Genomic DNA, 20,081 nt, shown 5'->3' with positions numbered 1-20,081 from the left:
AGTTACAGTTTTTCATCTGTTGTAGTTTCTTCTTCTCCTCTTCCTGCTTCCTTTTAAAAGTATTATTACTATTTCCTCCTCCTCCTCCCCTCCTTCCTTTATTACTGTTATTATGTCTTCTGTTCCTCTTCCTCCTTCCCCATTATTATTATTATTATTTCCCATTCGTACTCCTAAAGGAGTAAAGAGAGAATGATATATGAAATCAGCAGTGCACACATACAATAAAAACAAGAAAACTCAAGAAGAAATGATCCTTTCTCTTTAAAATCCCATTTAAAGAAGTCTCTCTTCCTACGAAAAGGAACATAGTAATGTGAGGAGAATTCTTAGCAGCATGAAGCCCTCATCCAGTTGAGAATAAGCATGTCCACTTGTGAACCATTGTGCATCAAACCGCTATTAAGAAAGCGCATCCAGTAGGCCAGGTCCTGGCGTGGCTGCTGGCTGGGGGTCATACAGTCTTTGAGAACTCCTTCTGCTTCCTTTAACAAGGGCAGGTGAAAAATGGTAGGTTCAAGAGAACTTCACTCTGCTTTTCTGAAGTTTTCCTTTGAGAAAGAGTGAGGCGGAACATCCCTGAAAAAGAGGCTCCTGGGAGATGGGTAGCTGTTGCCACAACGTCGAAGTCCCATCCTTGCTCCCTTCCTTGGTGGCTTCCCCATCCGGTGTGCCGACCGAGCAGTGGATATAGTGGGAGGGTAGAAAGCTTCAGCCATTTTTTCATTTGGTCAAAAGCTTGTGGGAGCTCACAAAGACACGGGGGCCTTATGAGATTTCAGCCATTTGTTTGTTTGGGTTTTTTAAAACTTTGAAGGACAATTGATGCCACGTAGAGCTATGGGGAAGCAAACTTTATATATTTGCTCAAACAGCTCCTGGCGATTTACAGCATATAAAAACAAAGGTGATATCAAAAGGTGTCGCATGAACTGCTTTATGGAAATCCACCAGGGACGGTGCCAGGTGTACTGGGGGGGCACGGGTGCCGTTGCAAAGGATTGCCTCTGGGCCCACATCATGTCGATATCCACTAAGGACAGGACCTCTTTCAGTGTATATTCAGAAGTCCAATTACAGTGAGATAAACCATTCAAGAGATTAACCAGATATGTCTCCTGGGTTCCTTCCAGACCATTTGATGCCAAGAACCCCTTTTTGGCCCCAGTTACTGTGAACCGGAAGCTCAACCAAGGTGGAGAGAGGCACCTAATGCATCTTGAACTGGACATCACTGGGTCCAAAATCAGGTAAATGGGAATTTTGAAGGTTCTAGAATAGCACAGCTGCAGGGCACCGGATTGGAGAAGCTTGCTTTAAAACACATGTAGCATGGCTATCTTGACAAAACACAGCTAACCATGTCAGTTAAAGAGTTAGAGGCTGCATTTGTACAACATGCTAAGTTTGGTTACAGATAACCTAAATTAATTCTTCTGTATGTGTGCGGATTAGCATGTATTGTATTATGTTGTATTAATTAGTGCACTTGATTAATTAATAGTTCATTGTATTGCACAAATCCCGAATACAGGCAGACCTTGCTTAATGACTGCCCTGTTTAGCGACCTTTCGAAGTTATGAAAGTGCTGAAAAAGTAACTTTATTACCAGTCCTCGCATTTACGACCGTTGCAGTGTCCCCGCAGTTACGTAATTGACATTCAGGCACTTTGCAACTGGCAGGCATTTATGACCGTTGTAGCATCCCACAGTCATGTGATCGCCATTTGCGCTCTTCACAGCTGGCTTCCAACAAGCAGAGTCAATGGAGAAGCTGGCAGTAAAATCGCAAGTTGCAGTCACGTGATGTCTCACTTAACAACCGTGTCGCATAGTGAAAGAGTTGCCGGTCCCAATTGTGGTTGTTGAGTGAGGACTACCTGTATGGACTACCTTCAGTAACCAGTTTAATCATGTTGTGTGAATGCAGCCCTTAAATCCAAAGGCATCCAAGGTAATAGAGATGAAATGCTTTCCCTAACTTTAGGAGTATCGGATTAATAGCGTTGATAAGGAATTCCTAGGCTTTGTGGGGACCCTTAGCAAAGGCTGTGAATCCAGAGGTGGGCTTCAGTGATGTGGTTCAGACGTTACACTAAACCATAATGTGGTATGATTTGTTTTGGTTTAGCGGGTTGTATCGATGCAGACAGCAGTGGTATATTCAGCAGACCATAGTTAAACCATGTCTTACATGATGTAGAAACTCAACCTCTCAATTTCTTTCCCAGGTATGAATCTGGAGACCATATTGCTGTATATCCAGCCAATGACACTTCACTGGTGAACCAGCTTGGTGAAATACTCGGTGCTGATTTGGATACAGTGATCTCCTTAAACAATTTAGATGGTGAGTATAAAGCTTGTTACAGTTTGGATTGCGAGGGAGGTGGTAAACACTGATTGAATTGAGAGCTCCTTCTGTGTTTCATATTTCAGCTTAGTGAACTGTTCTCCGGCATTGTTTGCTCTTAAGCAATTATTTCTCAGATTTCAAGTATGCTTCTCCCTTTCACGTAAGATCTTTCCCTTCACAGTGTGACCGTATCTCACACTTGTGATGAGTAGCTTCTCCCCAATAAGGCGCAGACTCGAACTTAGGCTGGCTAAGGAAATCTGGTTTATTGAGAAGGATACGGTCACTAGAGAAAGACGGGAATGAGCATGTGTTGGGCTCCTTCCCTTTATATACACGTGTGTAGGCCTTGCCCCTTTCCGCCCCCCCTGTCCGTGTGTCCGTTCCCGGCCCTCTTGATGGGTGATTCGGGTGGGGCCGTCCAACTGCCATTATCCTCCTTCTGTGTGCGCCCCAGGTGAATGCCCTGGGGCCCTTTGGAGTGGCTGGTGATTATGTTGATGGCCGCCCGGCCTTGGGCGTGCCACCCGTGCAATCTGTTCTTGAGGGGGGCAGCCTATGCATGCTTCCTGCCCCTCCCTTCCAACAGGAAGGCATGATCACGTTGTAGGGCATGTATGCCTTAGAACGGGGCATGACACACTTTGGAAATTGGATGCTTTATTGAAATCATTTCATGCTGTTTCTACCAGCCTGACCAGCCTGCATTGTGCAATGGGGCACATGGTTCTGGTCTCCATTAACTATCAAAGCAATAGAACAACGTTGGTGCAGCAAAACCTGCAGGTTGACTGTAGAATCAAGAATTGGGTAGGATGCCTTTCCGAATAGGAATGCTGTCCAGACGTATGGACTTAAACTCCCATAGTTCTTAGTGGTGGTCATGCTAGGTTGGGGAAGGCTGGGATCGGACTTTGGGTTCCTGTTAGAAAGCTGATGTTTAGTCTTTGCATCTGTGTGGAGGAAGCCCAGGTTGTTAGCCATTGGTTATCACTGTGAGAGCTGTGGTTGATCTCCCCTTTCGGTCTCAGCCAGGCAGTTGCAATCCTTTACGGAGATCAGGACTGTTGCTTGGACTCTTTATGCCGGATTCAGAGGCATTTATTTGGATTTCTGAACTCTTCCTCTCTCCTCTCCTCTGCAGAGGAATCCAACAAGAAGCACCCATTCCCTTGCCCAACTTCATACCGCACAGCCCTGACCTACTATTTGGACATCACTAACCCACCACGCACTAATGTTCTTTATGAGTTGGCACAATATGCCACAGATGCCACTGAGCAGGAGCAGCTGCGCAAGATGGCTTCCTCCTCTGCTGAAGGCAAGGTGGGTACTGATCTACTTTTGCTGCTTTCCCTAAGATTAACAAAATGGCATCTGTGATTACAGCCACCAGATCTGAGCTGCAGCAATCCAGGCCACCACTAGATGATGGCAAAGACAGAGGCACAAACTCTGTACACTGCCATCTGGTGGTCCTCTGTATTTTTGCAGCCCAGATCAGCAAATTCCATTGATCCTTTGAAGGAGGATTCCTTTGTTGGAATTGGTGGATACAGGGGATTTCCAATTTTCTTTGACTCAGACAAGCAAAATCCCAGGCCGCCTCATCTGGGATGGGAAGGGCAATAGTTCTTCCTGGGGGTGGCTGGTGCTGTAGAGCCCTCCCTACTCAACAAGATCTTATCGTGACTTGGATTTTATATCTATTTTATTCTCTCTTTGTATTGGTCGTTTGTACTGTAATTTATGTGTCTTATGGTTTTAATTGTTAATTTTATTGTAAACCACCCAGAGCCCCCCTTTTTGGTGAGATGGGTGGTGATAGAAATTTGAAAAATAAATAACTAAATAAATCAGCACAGAAGCTGTTTTCAGTGGAGAAATGCCAGATGGGAAGGTAGACATGCTCAGCCCATATCTCACTGGGAGTTTTCCAGCATGTTCTACTGGTAAGGCAGAAATAGAATAGGGCAGCATCTGGGTTGTCAGGATTGCTGTTCCAACCTATGAAAAATCCACACTGCTTTGCCACCCCTTACTAAAGTTGCCACTGAACTGTAAATTTTAATGTGACAGAAGGAGAATAGTTATTAAATACATAGGGATTAGTGCTGTTAACTGCTTCAGATTTTAAATTAAACTGAGTGTAGTGTTTGTCTTTTGCTAGTCCTGTCTGCTTGAAGGAAAATGGCCTCCATCATGGCATGAGCATTCTCAACCCCAAAGGTTGACCATTTCTGTAGAAATGAGATCACTTGAGTCTAGTGCCCTCCACTCTGCTTGATGGTGGTTCTCCATGGTCTCCGTTCCATGGATCTTTTAACTAGAGATACCAGGAACTCAGAAGCTGAGTTGCTTGGTTTCAAGGCAGGTGCTCTTCCACAGAGCAGTGGACTTCCAGAGTGAAAACTAGCTTCAGATTAAAGGCCCATTAAGAGGCTTGAGAAAAATCAAGACATAGATCAGCCTCCTCCAACAGGATGCACTTCCAGCAGGATAAACAAGCTCCATCATTTGCAAATAGCACAGCCAGGCTGGGAAAGTCCGCTTTAGGTTATCCAAGGCCAGGTGAGAGAGGATTGTCATATGCAGATCAGTCATGACTCACACATGGCCAGGTTTTGCTGTGTGGGGTAGAACAGTGACCAAACACTTCTGCCCTTGTGCTCAGTAATAGAAATTCTTTGAGTGCATAATCACGTAAAATGCTGAGACTGTCCGTCTAGTAAGATCTAAAACCGACTAAATGCAGTAACAAAAGAAAACCAGAGCAAACAGCAATGCAAGGATCTAAGAGGCATCAACTCTTTAAAAAAAACTCTAGGAGAATGGAAAATCTTCACCTAGCACTGAAAAGATCAAAGAGTAGGTGCCAGGTGAGTCTCTGTTGGGAGGGCATTTCATGACAGGTTGCCAATGCTGAAAGGGCCTTGTGTCATGGAGGTGTCCATGTTCCTTGTCCCCTCCCTGCTATACAGTGCTTTTTGGAAGCTCTCTTTTACAAGAAGACATGCAAGTTGTTGGCCCTTCCGTGACTCCTGGTAATCTTGTGCAACAACTTTGTGCTGTAGCCACAAAGATTCTTCCCAAATTTTAGGGTGCCTTAATATAAGCTGGAAAGACAAACCGGAGAAATCTATGGATCATTCACTTCTATAGTATACCTCCTCCTATTGCAGAGGTAGGATGTTGATAATTGATTTATTGCATTTCTACCTGCCTGTTCTCTGAGAAGTGAAGGCAACTTAATGGGGATTCTTCCCTAATCTTAACTCCTTAACAGCAGCCTCGTAAGGCAAGTTAGGGCTGAGAGAACGAGTGGCCAGTGTTATTTGCTGAGCTCCGGGATTAAGTGGGAGTTTGCATCGAAGTCTCTCTGCTCCAATGCATTTATCATGTCACTACACCAGCTCCAAATATACTGGTGTGTGTTGGGGATGGGGTGTGTCTTTTTATTCCTCTCTTTAAGGCTTTCCTAAAAACAGTGGGAGTCAGTTTGGTGTAGTGGTGAAGACACCAGGCTAGAAACCAGGAGACCGGGAGTTCTAGTCATGCCTTAGGCACAAAGCCAGCTGGGTGACCTTGGGCCAGTCACTCTCTCTCAGCCCTCGGAAGCAGGCAAAGACAAACCACTTCTGAAAAGTCTTACCAAGAAAACTGCAGGGATTGGTCCAGGCAGTCTCTGAGAATCGGACACGACTGTATAGATTGATATATCTGGCTGCCCACCTGGCTGATTGTGGTGACCTATAGGATCCTAAGCTAGGCAGATCTTCAGTCCAAACTCACTGGCTTCACTTTGCGCTCTCACTGACTGCAAACCATCTTTGATTTGTCTAGAACTGACTTTTCTGAAAATAAGTTCACACTGATCTCTTTCTCCCCTAACATAAATGTTTGCTTGATCCAGACTTCGTACCTCAGCTGGGTTGTTGAGGCCAGGAGGAATATCCTGGCTATCCTGCAGGACACACCTTCTCTGCGGCCTCCTATTGACCACCTTTGTGAACTGCTTCCCCGTCTTCAAGCTCGCTATTACTCCATTGCTTCTACATCCAAGGTGAGCACCACTGGGAAGGCATACCAAGAGTTCTCCTGGTTCACAGCCCAATGTATTTTTTTCCCTTACTTTTTTTTACTACAATAGGTGTACTTTAATTCTTCTGTCCACCCAGTCCCGATCCGTGTGCTTTTGCCCCAGTCAAAAATGACCTTTCACTTTCCCTATGCCAGCTGCAGTGACTGTTGGTGTTTCATGTGAGCCTTCTCCCAGACTCCAGCAACAATGAGAATTCTGCTGCAATGCCGCAGCCTGGACGGTTGTTGATGAGAAGTTTAAAGATGTCAGGAGTTGGACTACAGCTCTTACAAATGCTTTATTAGAAAAAAGTGGTTTGTAAAAAGAAGGGGGTTAAATGATTTCACTAACTTCAAGGAAAGACATAATGAGGCATGGAGGGGGGCCCTGCCCCCTTGTAATCTTTTCCAGCAAACCAGTACAGGTAGTCCTTGACTTACGGCCACAATTGAGACCAGAATTTCCATTGTAAGTTGTTGCGGTCATAAGTCAAGTCACCACGTGACCTGAGGAAAATGGTAAAAAAAGTCACAAAACACGATCATGTAACCGTGGGATGCTGCAACCAGCTGTAAATGTGAGCCAGTTGCCAAGTGCCCAAAATGCGATCATGTAACCATGGGGTGGTGGTGCAACGTTTCGCAACACTCGGAAGTGTCTTACAGGCCATCATTAAACGAATGGTCGTAAGTCAAGGATTACCTGTAATGCAGCTGCAAAGATTCTTCTAATTTTAGCCTATGCTACTCTCACCAAAGGAAGTAATGGTCCTGCTCTATTTCATACCAGGTCAGAGCTGGACTGGAGTCCTGTGTCAAGTTTTGAGCACTACAAAAAGAATGAGACAAACTAAAATGGGTTCAGATAAAGGCAGCAAAGGTGGTCAGGGGCATGGAGAGCAGATGCAGAGAGAAGAAAAGGAAATGCTCCTCAAAACCCAGAGTTGTAAGAAGGCAAATATTTGTTCCCTGCTGTCTTGAAAGGGAGATCTAGATTTCAGGATCTTCATATGCAGGAAGGTTGATGCCAACTGAATATTAGAAGGCTTCTTCTGATACTAAGTTTCCAGTAAGTACAGTGTGAAAATTGGAACCAATAGGAACAGATCGTCATGGAGCAAATCTATCTATATGGCTGCTAAGAATTGATACCAACCTGATGGTTCAAAATCAAGCGATCGATCGGAAAAGTTGAGGGCTGTATACTACTACGTTAGAGGTCTTCAGGCAGAGACTGGATGGCTCTCTGGATGTGTCGTTAATTCTGGATTTCCAGATTTCCTGCATCAAGCAAGGGTACGGACTGGATGGCTTACAAGGCTGCCCATCTCTCTTATTCGTTGGTTCCTAATGTCTGAGAATCCACCGAGACATTGCATAAATATTGAGCATATTTTCAGTTACTTGTGAAAACTAGAAACTTGTAAGTCAAACCTCAGTATCTTTCACTGTTGACGTTGGAATCCAGTCCTCAATTCTGTGCTTCTCTTCCTCCCTGCGCTCCAAGGAAACCCAGATCCCAGTTCTTGTCTGAATGTTGGTTCTAACCTGGCTTTATGTGAGAGCCAGTTTGGTGTTGTGGTTAGGGCTTCAGGTTAGAAACTGGGAAACCGGGAGTTCTAGTCCTGCCTTAGGCACAAAGCCAGCTGGGTGACCTTGGGCCAGTCACTTTCTCTCAGCCCTAGGAATAAGGCAATGGCAAACCACCTCTGAAAAACCTTGCCAAGAAAACTGCAGGGTCTTGTCCAGGCAGTCTCTGAGAATCGGACACAATTGAATGGATTAAAAAAAAAAAGGCTTTATGTAGCTCAGTGTGTTATGTGCCCTCAGTTCATTTGGTTAGTTTATGATTCAGTGTGAACTCTGGAAAGAGGTTAATTCTGTCCCCAAGTGAAGTGTGTCGTGTAAATGCAACTGGGACTTGGCTGTTACCTCTAAAAGCTGCTAATGGCTCCCTTGCATTCCACCCCCTCTCCAGGTCCACCCAGACTCCATCCATATCTGTGCCGTTGTCGTGGAGTACCCCACCAAGACGAACCGAGTTAACAAAGGAGTGGCTACTAATTGGCTGAAGAACAAGCAGCCCAACGAGAATGGGCACAAATCTCTGGTGCCCTTGTATGTCCGGAAATCCCAGTTCCGGCTGCCCTTCAAATCTAACACTCCTGTCCTCATGGTTGGACCTGGTACAGGGATCGCTCCCTTCATCGGTTTCATCCAGGAGCGGGGCTGGCTCAAACAGCAAGGTGAGTGCTGAGCAACAGGGGCCCCCAGGTTAAATTGTTTGGAAAGCAAGCCAGGAAAATCCATGGATTCTTCTCTGTGGTGGTGAAATAGAGCACCCATCGACAGAGGCAGTATGCTGATTATCTTAGTTACTGCATTCCTCTCCTGACTTTTCTCTGAGAGCTCAAGGCAGCTTTTGGGAGGGTCTTGTCTCACTATCGTCAAAACAACCCCCCTGTGAAGCGGTTTGGGCTGATAGAGTGACTGGCCCAGAGCCATACCTGGTGAGCCTGTGGTTGAGTGGAGGCTTGAATTAGCGTCTCCCTACACCACATCCAACACCTTGTTCACTTCACTATGGTGGCCCTAGAGGTGTGTGCACAACTGCTTTTGTGCCTTGCTTTAAGGCCTCCCTAAAAACAGCTGGCTGACATCTGGCTTGTTGCAGTGAGAAACAGGATCCTCAACTAAGTAAAGGTTCTGCCCGTTCTTGCTGGTATCGCCTTGTGTTCTTGCTGAGCGTAAATCTCCGTCTCCTCCTCCTCCTCCTATTTATTATGGCCGCCTGTAATGGTTGCCTAATCCCAAATACTCAGTCTCACAAGCTCGGGCTTAAAGATTACTGATTTATTAAAGGAATAGTATGCAAATACAGAGAAAGCTGAGAATGAGCAAAAGCGCGCCAAATACAAACTTAAAAGCCTTGCCTTCAATCCAGTCCCGCCCCAAGCACCCGTCAGCACACACCCCCTCCCAGGTGCTAGGAACCGTTACACGCGCCTGGGAAAGTAACCTTGAACAGAAGCACAAACCCAAACATACATTCCAAAGTTCCAAAACAAAACAGAGCGGAGGAATGGAAAAACCCAGCCATGAGCAAGACGGGTATACACGGAAAACGGTTTGACATGTGAAACGTTACGATGTTAACAGAACATTGAAACGGGGAACATGACATATTGCCCCCCCCCCCCAGAACAGTGCTAAGGAGCCGGTTTGTTGGGGTAGGCAGAATGAAAACGAGCAACGAGGCGGGGTGAGTGAACATCAGGAGCAGAAACCCATTCAGGATGGGGGAAGTGTTTCCAGTGAACGAGGTACTGCAAGGTGGAACGCAGGCGGCGGGAGTCAAGGATTTCAGTGACCTCGAAGTGCTGTTGGCTGTCAATCATGATCGGAGGTGGTGGAGCCAGATGCGGATGCCAGCGGTCCGAGCGTAGATAGGGCTTGAGCAAGCTGCAATGGAAAACAGGATGTAAACGTTTGAGGTTATGGGGTAAATCCAGTTTAAAAGTAACCGGGTTAATTTGTGCAACAATCGGAAAAGGACCCACAAATTTAGGGCCAAGTTTCTTTGAGGGTTGTGGTGACTTGATGAATTTTGTGGATAAGTAGACTTTATCCCCCACAGCAAACGTCGGTTCGCGGGAGCGTTTAGCATCGGCATGACGTTTGTAGGTGGTTTGGGCATGGTGCAGAGCTTGTTGAATGTTTAGCCACGAGTCTTTGAGAGTGTCAGCCCAGTCAGTGAGAGAGGCTGGTAGGGGCTGCGGGTGCGGGAGTTCAGGGATTGGGACGAACTCCCGCCCGAAGACAGCCTTAAAGGGAACTTGCCCAGTGCTCTGATGCACGGCGTTGTTGTAAGTGACTTCAGCAAACGGGAGTAAGTCCACCCAGTTGTCCTGTTGGTAATTGACAAAAGCCCGAAGGTATTGCTCAAGAGTGGAATTAACTGCCTCAGTAGATCCATCCATTTCCGGATGCCAAGCGGTGGATAGGGCTTGTTTGGTGCCAAGCAGTTTTAAAAATGCCTGCCAAAATTGTGACGTAAATTGTGTGCCCCTGTCACTCACCAAACGGGCGGGGATACCGTGAAGGCGGTACACGTGAACGAGGAAGAGGCGTGCCAGCTGTTGCGCGGTGGGGATAGAGGCGCATGGGATGAAATGCGCTTGTTTAGAAAAAAAATCTTTTACCACCCAAATGACCGTTTTTCGTTGACTGGGGGGTAGGTTGACAATAAAGTCCATGGATATGTCCTGCCATGGGAAGGATGGGGTGGCCACCGGTTGGAGGAGACCTTGAGGCTTGCCTGTCTTGCGCTTTGTAGCCGCACAGACAGGGCATGCAGTGACATATGCTTTAAGGTCTTTTAGCAAAGTTGGCCACCAGAATTGACGCCGAACTAGGTGAAGTGTTTTTAGATATCCAAAATGTCCAGCTAACTTGTCGTCGTGGCAACGCTGGAGGATTGTTTTCCGCAAGGCGTCAGGCACATAGAGACGATTGTTGCGCCAGGCGAAACCGTCAGTGAAAGTTACTGTGTGTAGGTTGGCTTGCAACCAAGTATCGGTTTTAAGGTGGAGTAGCAACTGTTGTTGCAAGTCTGATGGAATTGGCAAGCGCGGTGACCGGGAGGGAGGCGGAGCGGCTTGAGGCTGGGTTTGTTGCGCTCGCGCTTGGCTACGTGTCACCGCTGCCAGACTCAGTTGTTTTTCCGTCCAGACAGTACCCTGAACGGTTGGCCCTGGGCCAGCATCTTGGGGTCTGCGTGACAGCGCATCAGCTAAAAAGTTTTTCTTGCCTGGTATGAATTTGAGGGTGAAGTCAAAACGGCTGAAAAACTCAGCCCAGCGAAGTTGTTTGGGGCTGAGTTTTTGACTGGTGCTTAATGCTTCCAGGTTCTTATGGTCAGTCCAGACTTCAAAAGGGTTTGAAGCCCCTTCTAATAAGTGGCGCCAAGTTTCTAAAGCAGTTTTTACAGCAAAAGCCTCCTTTTCCCAAACATGCCACCGTCTCTCTGTTTCGGTGAACTTGCGAGAGAAGTAAGCACAGGGTTTTAAGGTGCCAGATCGGTCTGACTGGAGCAGTAGCGCCCCAACGGAGAAATCGGAGGCATCCACCTGTACGACGAAAGGCTTGGTGGGGTCTGGATGCTGCAAAATGGGCTCGGTAGTGAAGATTTGTTTGAGCGCCTCGAATGCCTGTTGGCAGGTTGGAGTCCACTTAAGGAGCGCTCCTGGGTTTTTAGAGCATCGCGTATCCCCCTGCGCTTTAGTTTTCAAAAGTTCAGTAAGGGGGAGGGCGATTTCCGCAAAATTTTGGGCAAATGCCCTATAGAAATTGGCGAATCCAAGGAAACTTTGTAATTGTCTCCTGGTACGTGGAGGCTCCCATGCCACAATCGCTTCCACCTTGGCAGGGTCCATTTCAATGCCCTTAGCGGAAATTCTATATCCTAGATAATCGATTTGTGACTGATGGAAGGCACACTTGGACAGTTTAGCATACAACTCCGCTTTTCTCAATTTAGTAAGCACTTGACGCACCAAGTGAATATGTTCTGACATGGTTTCAGTATAAATCAATACATCATCCAAATACACCAGTACTCCCTTAAATAGGTGGTCGTGCAAGACCTCATTGATAAGTTGCATAAAAACCCCAGGTGCCCCCGATAAACCAAAGGGCAAGACTTTGCATTGGAAAGCCCCAAGAGGACAGTTAAATGCTGTTTTCCACTCATCCCCTTCCCTTATGCGAATGCGAAAATAGGCTTCTCTCAGATCCAATTTTGAGAAGATTTTGCCTCTGGCCAGATGTGATAACATATCTTTGATAAGGGGCAAAGGATATTTATTTAATATTGAGACTGCATTGAGCCTGCGGAAATCGGTACAGAGCCTCAATGAGCCATCCTTTTTTGGTCTAAAGAGGACAGGGGCCCCCACCGGGGAGTTTGCCGGCTCAATGAAACCCCTAGCCAGGTTTTTGTCAATGAACTCCCTCAGCGTAGTTAGCTCTTTGGGGGACATGGGATAAATTTTTGGGTGAGGTAACTTTACATTAGGTAAGAACTCAATGGCACAGTCTGTTTTCCGGTGAGGTGGCAAGCGATCTGCTTCCTTCTCCCCAAACACATCAGCCAGATCTTGGTATTGGCTAGGCAGCCCTTCTAGTGGCGAAAGGGTTTGTACTGTAGTGTTAGCCACCCGTCCTCCCTCCATGTCCTCTAACAAGTCCTTTTCAGGTACTTTATAAAATCCATCAGCAAACGTTACAGTTCTATGCAGCCAATTGATAAAAGGGTTTTGTTGCACAAACCAAGGCATTCCCAAAATCACCAAAGGGCCCCCCACCGGAGCTATGACAAAAGGCAATTTCTCCCAATGGGTGCCCATCTGTAAAGCCACCAGTCCTGTAGAGTGAGTGACTGCTTTCCCTCCCGCCATGGTCCCATCCAATTGCGTGAAGATCATGGGCTGTGGCAGAGGGAATGTGGGCAGTTCTAGGGCAGCTACGACATCAGGATGCATCAGCGAACGAGAACAACCCGAGTCCAGCATGGCCCAGACTTCGACAATCTTGGTTCTAGAGCCCAATTTTACTTTGACAGTCATTGTAGGGAAGTTCCCACTCACCGAATCGTGGTCGCGCCCGGTTTCTTCCACCTGCCCAACGGCGCCCTTCAGGGCAGGTGGAAGGCGTTTCCCGCCGGTTGGTCAAATTGTAATTCCTCTTCCTTATCCCCGAATGGGAGGTCTGGAGGGTCGAGTTCAGCACAGGCAGCCTTCATCTTGCGCGGCAGGGATGGCGATTTTCCCGGCGCTTTCCCGGGCCGTTCCTCTGGTCGGCGTCTTGGGCACGAAGTAGCACGATGCCCATCTTTCCCGCATCTTAAGCACTGCCCTTTTGCAAATCATCGTTCCCTTTCTTCCTCCCAGGGTTTTGGTTTAGGGCGACTCGAATATCCAGCAGCACGAGCCCCCTTAGCGGCTCGGGTTTGTCTCAGTTCCTTGCTCTGGGCATACATTTGTAGAGCGCTTTCCGCACTGCCTGCCAACTGAATCCAGCCATATAACGTTTTAGGATCGTCCCTACACAAAGCCCAACGGAAGATTTCCGTCTCCAGCCCTTGCTTGAACATCTCCACCAAAGTCGACTGGGACCAGTCTTCCACCTTTCCCGCCAGGGCTTTAAATTCTAAAGCGTAGTCTGCGACAGAGAGGGTTCCTTGGTAAAGTTTTCTTAGGGCGTTTTTCGCTCGCTCTTGGGCCAATGGGTCTTCAAAGTGCTGTTTCAGCGCCCACAGAAACTCATCAAAGTCCTCTAACTCCGTGGCCTCAGCTTGGCACAGCTGTACATACCAATCAGCTGCCCTCCCCTTCAGCTTGTTGGCAATGAAATTAATCTTGCCTTGTTCAGAGCGAAAATTTCAACCCCAATCCTCCATATAATGTCTAGCATTTGTAATGAAGAAGGAGAGCGTGGTAGGGTCCCCATCAAACTTCACCCCAAAGGGTGGGAAGGTCCTTACCGGCTCCACCGGCTGTGGTGGCTCTGCAAACAACAACGTGCGTCGAGCCGCCAGGGGTGGCCGATCTCTGGGCGCCCTTGACTCCCTTCCCCCCAATTGCCAGGGAGCTCGAGTCTTACTTCTTCCCCTGAATGACAGGGAACTCCGTCGGGGGGGAACCAGCTGAGAGGGGTCCTCTTCCCAGTCTTCCTGCAGGGACCCCGAGCCTCTGGTGGCATCTTTTATGAGGGTCACTATCATATCCATTTTGTCCTCTATTGCTTTCATGCGGGCAGGGGTGACAGGCTCTTCTAAGGGTCTATTGGTCACCACCACCCTCGGTGATAAGGGGATTTCGGGTTCCCAGGATGGCTGTGGAGATCCCCTCCCCGGTGCTGCTTCCACCTCGGGTTGGGGTTGGAGTACACCCCCTGTGGCACCCTGCACCGCTAACAATAGATCATTCAGTTGGACATCTCGCCTCTCCCGACGTGCTGCCCTTTGCGCTCTTGAAGTTGGAGCTATCAGAGTCTTCGTCGAGTCCGGCTCTTCTTCGCTCCCCTCACTCTCGCGAAGCGGAAGTTCGATCATCGCTAGCGCTCCTCTCTACCCAACTTTGGATGGGGCTAGCGGAAAGTAATTAAATGATTCTCAGCTTTATGTAATGGTTGCCTAATCCCAAATACTCAGTCTCACAAGCTCGGGCTTAAAGATTACTGATTTATTAAAGGAATAGTATGCAAATACAGAGAAAGCTGAGAATGAGCAAAAGCGCGCCAAATACAAACTTAAAAGCCTTGCCTTCAATCCAGTCCCGCCCCAAGCACCCGTCAGCAAGCACCCCCTCCCAGGTGCTAGGAACCGTTACACGCGCCTGGGAAAGTAACCTTGAACAGAAGCACAAACCCAAACATACATTCCAAAGTTCCAAAACAAAACAGAGCGGAGGAATGGAAAAACCCAGCCATGAGCAAGACGGGTATACACGGAAAACGGTTTGACATGTGAAACGTTACGATGTTAACAGAACATTGAAACGGGGAACGTGACACCGCCCACTCCAGCAGCCTCTGGGCGGCTTACAAAGTCCATGTTTTATTTATCCATGACTGACTTTTTTGAAAAACAGTTCACGTTGATCTGCTTTGCAAACAAAAACATACAATTTGGTGTAATCTATCGCAGCTGCCAGTGGGTTGCCATCCAGTTATAATGGAGCTGCAGTTCCTGTCGCCCCAATAATGTGACCAGGGGCACCCAGTTTGGGTAGTTTGGGTTAATCAGTCAGTCCATGCCTTATGTAAAAGCACTCGGTGAAGGAGAAAAATGACTTTTCAAAGGAAGGAGTTCAATGGTGCTGACAGTGCAACCCAAATAATCTCTCTCTCATAGCCAAATTGGAGTGAAAGTCTTCTGCATTGCCCTGGCTTTGACACACCTACATTTGGGTGTATTGTTTTGAGCAGAAACCGGAGTAAGAGAACTTCCCCATCTTAATAATCCTGTAATACACTGTTTCTCAACCTTGGCCACTTGAAGATGTGTGGACTTCAACTCCCAGAATTCCCTAGCCAGCCATGCTGGGAGTTGGGAAGTTTGGGAGTTGAAGTCCACACATCTACAAGTGGCCAAGGTTGACAAACACTGCTATAGTAATTCTCTTCACCTTTCACTTTGCAGAAAATAGAAGGTTGCTAGTTCTTACCTTCCTCTTCCCCCACCCAGTGTCCCTTTCTCCGCCATCAGAGCAGTTACCGGCAAATAGCTTTCAGATGTCCATCTTTGATGATTTCAGTTCTTCAGCTGTGATTTCATCCAGGCTTTCCCAAACAGCTGATCACTAGCACAGTTACATTTTCTGAACTTGAGATCAGAAGAAGCATGTTTTAGAGCTGCTATTTGCTGCAGGGATGCATCTGGTCACTCAGCAGCTCTGGACTGGGGACTATGCCCTTGTGTTCTAGGCAAGGACGTTGGGGAGACTGTGTTGTATTACGGCTGCCGGCACGAGAAGGAGGACTATATCTATAGAGAAGAACTTGCCAAATTTGTCAAAGATGGGGCCCTTACTCAACTCAATGTGGCTTTCTCGAGGGACCAACCGGAAAAGGTAAGCCTGCTCCGTCCAGATGTTCCACCATCTTGGGCCTGGGACTGCTTGAAAAATGGGCTGAGGTTGCTTGTATGCTTTGTGCTTGGATAATCATGTTCTATTGAGGAAAAAAACGAAACGAAACGAAATATACCTGTGTTTTCCATAATTCCAGAAAATGTTGGTAAGAACATTTTTCATTTCCGATCTCCTCCCCTGCTATCAGTTTGGTTCACCTGATTTCTGAACCAGGTATTTTTTATTATTTTTTTCAGAATTGCTTTTGTAGTCCTCATATCTACCATTTTTTAAAAGCAGATGCCAGTTTTTATGCCAAAGGAGACAAGATCATAGGATACACGCAGCTCTTAAGGCTCCATTGACACCCAATTTTGTCTCTTTAGATTTATGTGCAGCACCTGCTAAAGAAGAACAAGGAGCATGTCTGGAAGTTGATCCACGAAGGCAACGGTCACATCTACGTGTGCGGGTGAGGATGCTAGGGCTGTTCTTGCTCACAAGTTTTCTTACAGCAGTGAACGGTCAGAAATTGACTTGGAAACGAGTAATTAGTAGTTTTGCCCCTGGGGCAGAACAGTTGGAAGAAAAAAAATAGCATTGCAGTGCTGGCTGGGAATTCTGGTATTAATAATGCAAGATATCTGAGGGTACCAGGAAGGGTTAGGTAGCTTACAAAGTGTGTGAATTATCAATATGAATTTGCAGAATTTTCTGAAGAATTTGCAGAAAGCACAACAATATTCAAAATAATCCAAGTAAGTGAAGTCGATGACTTCCCTGAATATGTTGACTGAACGCCAGTCAGTCCCATAATAATAAGGCACCCATCCATCTTCCCCACAAACTTAAGCCTTTATCTTCATCAGGAGGTTCCTTGATTTTGTTTCAAGAGATAGCCAACTGTGTATCTAACAAGCTTTCTTATGCCATTCCAACCCCCCAGCTGACCTAGTGTCTATTCATGCATTGAATTACAGCTCCTATCAAGCTGGCTTAGTTGAAGGAATTCTATTCCCATGTCCCAGTCAAAGGAAGAGTGGCACAATTCTTTGGGGATTCAGGCAGGAGTATTTCCTAGCTCTGCCTGGAAATAAGTGGGGGGGCCGAAATGGGACCTTCTGCATGCAGTTGGTTGTTTAGCATGCTTTTGTCAGCTGTATCTGTGAAATACTATTATCCTCAGCTTGCACCTGCCCATCTTCAGGTCCTGTTTTCCTCCACAGTGTTGAGAGGCAGAATTTGTGTCTGCGCCAGATTCCTCAGAAATCGGCAAGATGCCGTTTCTCCAAGCCCGCTTGTTGAATGTTACCTGCCTTGAGATCTAGCCACTGCTTTTCTCTGTCTGACTCACCCTTTACCCTCTTTTTTTTCCTCCTTCCAGTGATGCACGCAACATGGCCCGGGATGTGCAGAACGCCTTTATTGAGATTGTAGCTGAATATGGGAAGATGAACCAGCAGCAGGCCGTGGACTATGTCAAGAAACTGATGACCAAGGGCCGCTACTCCTTGGATATTTGGAGTTAGCGGGCACTTACTGCAGAAAGGAGGGGTCTCTCAGGTGGCTGGTGGAAGAGCAGGGCGAGGACTCAACATTCTGCCTCCAGGGAACTGTGCCTCTGTGCATACCTTGGCTTTCCCTGGCTCCTACCCATTCCCTGTTAGACTCTTCTGCAGGGTGAGTTTAGTAGGCTTTGGTTTTCTGTGGCAAGGTCTAGCTGCCTTGAGCTAGATTCTCAGAGCAGTGGAGAAACACCAGTATGTCTCTCTCTCTCGCCCTTCCTTTCTTTTGGCCGGTAGCTGCTGCGGATATATCTCAGCGTGGGTTTCCTGTCCCTTCTTTAGACGACAAACTTTTCCGAAAAGGAATGCCCTTCCTGCCTCATCTCACAGACATCTGTGCTTTAGTGGAAATGGTGCATAGATGGCCTTGGCCCTTCAACACTCTCTCATTTAGCCTGATCAACCGGCTTGGGTCTTTCCTGGGGTGCACTGAAGAATGCAGTGGCAACGGTTTGCATTTTTGTCAGCAGCTGGTGACCTGCACTGTTGGGATTCATGGTCGGGTGGTTGCCAGGGAAATGTCTGATCCAGAATTATCTGGGAAAGGAGGCAAAGGAAATCATTTGGAAGGAAAGGGATAGTAGCAGTGGTTTACAAGAAGAACCAGTAAAATGAAACCCTCACCTTCCTATGTGTTAGAAGGCAGTTGTGGAAGGTGATGGTGGAGCTGGATGCTATGCCTCCGTGTGGACCAGAGAAGAACCTGCTTGTGCTATCTCACTTCCTTTGTTCTTCCCCTCCTGGGGGAAGCTCCTTTCACATGAGTCTGATCTCTCTCCAAGCCACCCCTTCTGTCTCTCCCTTGCGGACTGAGGCTGATCCTGGCTCTGACACCTTCAGTCCTGTGCTGCACTTCTGGACTCTAATTTGCTTGCCATCACTTGACCCACCCTGTTGAAGCTGCTGCCTGGTGCCTAATGACGTGTGCATTTGGAAACTGGTCAAGCAGTCTGCCCACTGATCGTACATAATTTTAAGGAAACTTGTTCTCGAAATAAAATAACCCCCGATTCTTTTGTTCTGCCTCTTTTGACTTTGCGTGGACTTTTGCTGGGAAGAGGGGTGAGGGGTTTTGTAGCTGAAGCCATGCTGTTAAAACAGAAGGTGAGGAAGCTTTGCTTCATAAAAACCAACTTTATTTATGTATCCTTTGGTTATAATTTAACTTTCTAGGGCTGCCCGTGAGCCAGTGTGTACTTTTTTCCTCTATAGCAGTGTTTCTCAGCCTTGGGAACCTTAAGATGTTTGGACTTCAACTCCCAGAATTCCAGAATCTCAGAAGCATGCTGGCTGGGGAATTCTGGGAATTGAAGTCCACAATTTCCCAAGGTTGAGAAACACTGCTCTGTAGTATATTTATTGTTGTAATTTACTTACTGCCTAGAGTCCACTAGGATGGAAGTGGTAGGCAAATTGTGTAGAATGAATGAATGAATGAATGAAGCAAGCAGCTGAAAAGTTCCATTACTGCAGTACAGCATGCCTGGGACTTTTTTCAGGGTATATTTCCACCAGAATACCAGCTTCTGCTGGTTACAAGGCAGTGTTTCTATCCTCAGTCACAACATGTCCTGTATTTGGAGAAATGATCACCCTCCACTGGGAGATTATATTTTGCTATCTTCAACTCCTGTTTTTCAACGGATGAGGAAACCCATGATATTACTTTAAAACATCCATACAAAACTGCTGAAATAAATTCTGGTGCTTTGGACAATATTGCCATTGATAGGTTGGTGATACGTAGCTCTTCTACTTCTCAAGAATCTCAGGAAAGCTGTTGAGTTTATGCACAATTGTTAAGCGCGCACGAGGAGGAAGGCTGGAGTGAGTCAGTGAGATAGTAGATACCAGTCTGCAGGAAGATATTCGTGAGCACATGGGAATGTCATGGAGGAGCTCCCAGGTTCCCTGCTCTCTTGGAGTGATACTGGTTATAGCAGTGGCCAAGACTGACTTCTAACTCTTGCTTGTGTGCCACTGTAGCCCTAAACAGGAATAGTTTAATCTAGCTATTTATTTCTGCTGTGTTAGTTCCAAACTAGACTGCTACAACTGGCTTTATGTGGATCGGTCTCTGGAGAAAATACAGAAACAGTATTTGGTGTTATCTTACGGTTATGTTAAGCTCAACCTTGCATGTTCTTCTGAATGACCACTCTTGAGTGAGGTTCAGATGCCTTCTTGAAAATGACCTGCCACTATTTAGGACAGCTGGGGAGAAATGAAGGGACCAAAGGTTCAGGCAACTCTAACCTAACCCCTTTCATTAAGGTAGGACCAAATCACTCAGTAAAGGATATGCTTTACATTCAGAATAATTCCTGTGTTTCATCCATTATAAGTCCCCTTACAGCAGCCTTCCCCAACCAAATGTAATAGGACTACAACTCCCAAGATTCCAACCCAATGCAACCTTTGGGAAGATGCACTCCCACACATTCTG

General features: G+C 46.8%; 1 protein-coding gene across 4 annotated transcripts in view; it reads left to right on the top strand.

Moving 5' to 3' along the window:
• LOC134493586 (NADPH--cytochrome P450 reductase) overlaps nucleotides 1-18,664 on the top strand; it is a 68,218-nt gene extending 49,554 nt beyond the window's left edge. For 3 of the 4 annotated variants that reach the window (XM_063298273.1, XM_063298257.1, XM_063298265.1), the window contains exons 9-16: nucleotides 1,134-1,250; nucleotides 2,234-2,352; nucleotides 3,503-3,684; nucleotides 6,272-6,421; nucleotides 8,417-8,684; nucleotides 15,925-16,070; nucleotides 16,457-16,542; nucleotides 17,455-18,664. In XM_063298273.1, coding sequence (XP_063154343.1) covers nucleotides 1,134-1,250; nucleotides 2,234-2,352; nucleotides 3,503-3,684; nucleotides 6,272-6,421; nucleotides 8,417-8,684; nucleotides 15,925-16,070; nucleotides 16,457-16,542; nucleotides 17,455-17,599 — 1,213 coding nt within the window. In that variant the 3' untranslated portion in view covers nucleotides 17,600-18,664. Of the gene's footprint in view, nucleotides 1-1,133; nucleotides 1,251-2,233; nucleotides 2,353-3,502; nucleotides 3,685-6,271; nucleotides 6,422-8,416; nucleotides 8,685-15,924; nucleotides 16,071-16,456; nucleotides 16,547-17,454 lie in introns of those variants that run through there. The other variant, XM_063298283.1, reaches the window with a different exon arrangement.
• The last annotated feature ends 1,417 nt before the right edge of the window (nucleotides 18,665-20,081 follow it).

This window comes from Candoia aspera, chromosome 1 (assembly GCF_035149785.1).
Source record: "Candoia aspera isolate rCanAsp1 chromosome 1, rCanAsp1.hap2, whole genome shotgun sequence".
NCBI lineage: Eukaryota > Metazoa > Chordata > Lepidosauria > Squamata > Boidae > Candoia > Candoia aspera.
Note: the sequence above shows the minus strand (reverse complement) of the source record. Positions and strands in the feature narration are given on the sequence as shown.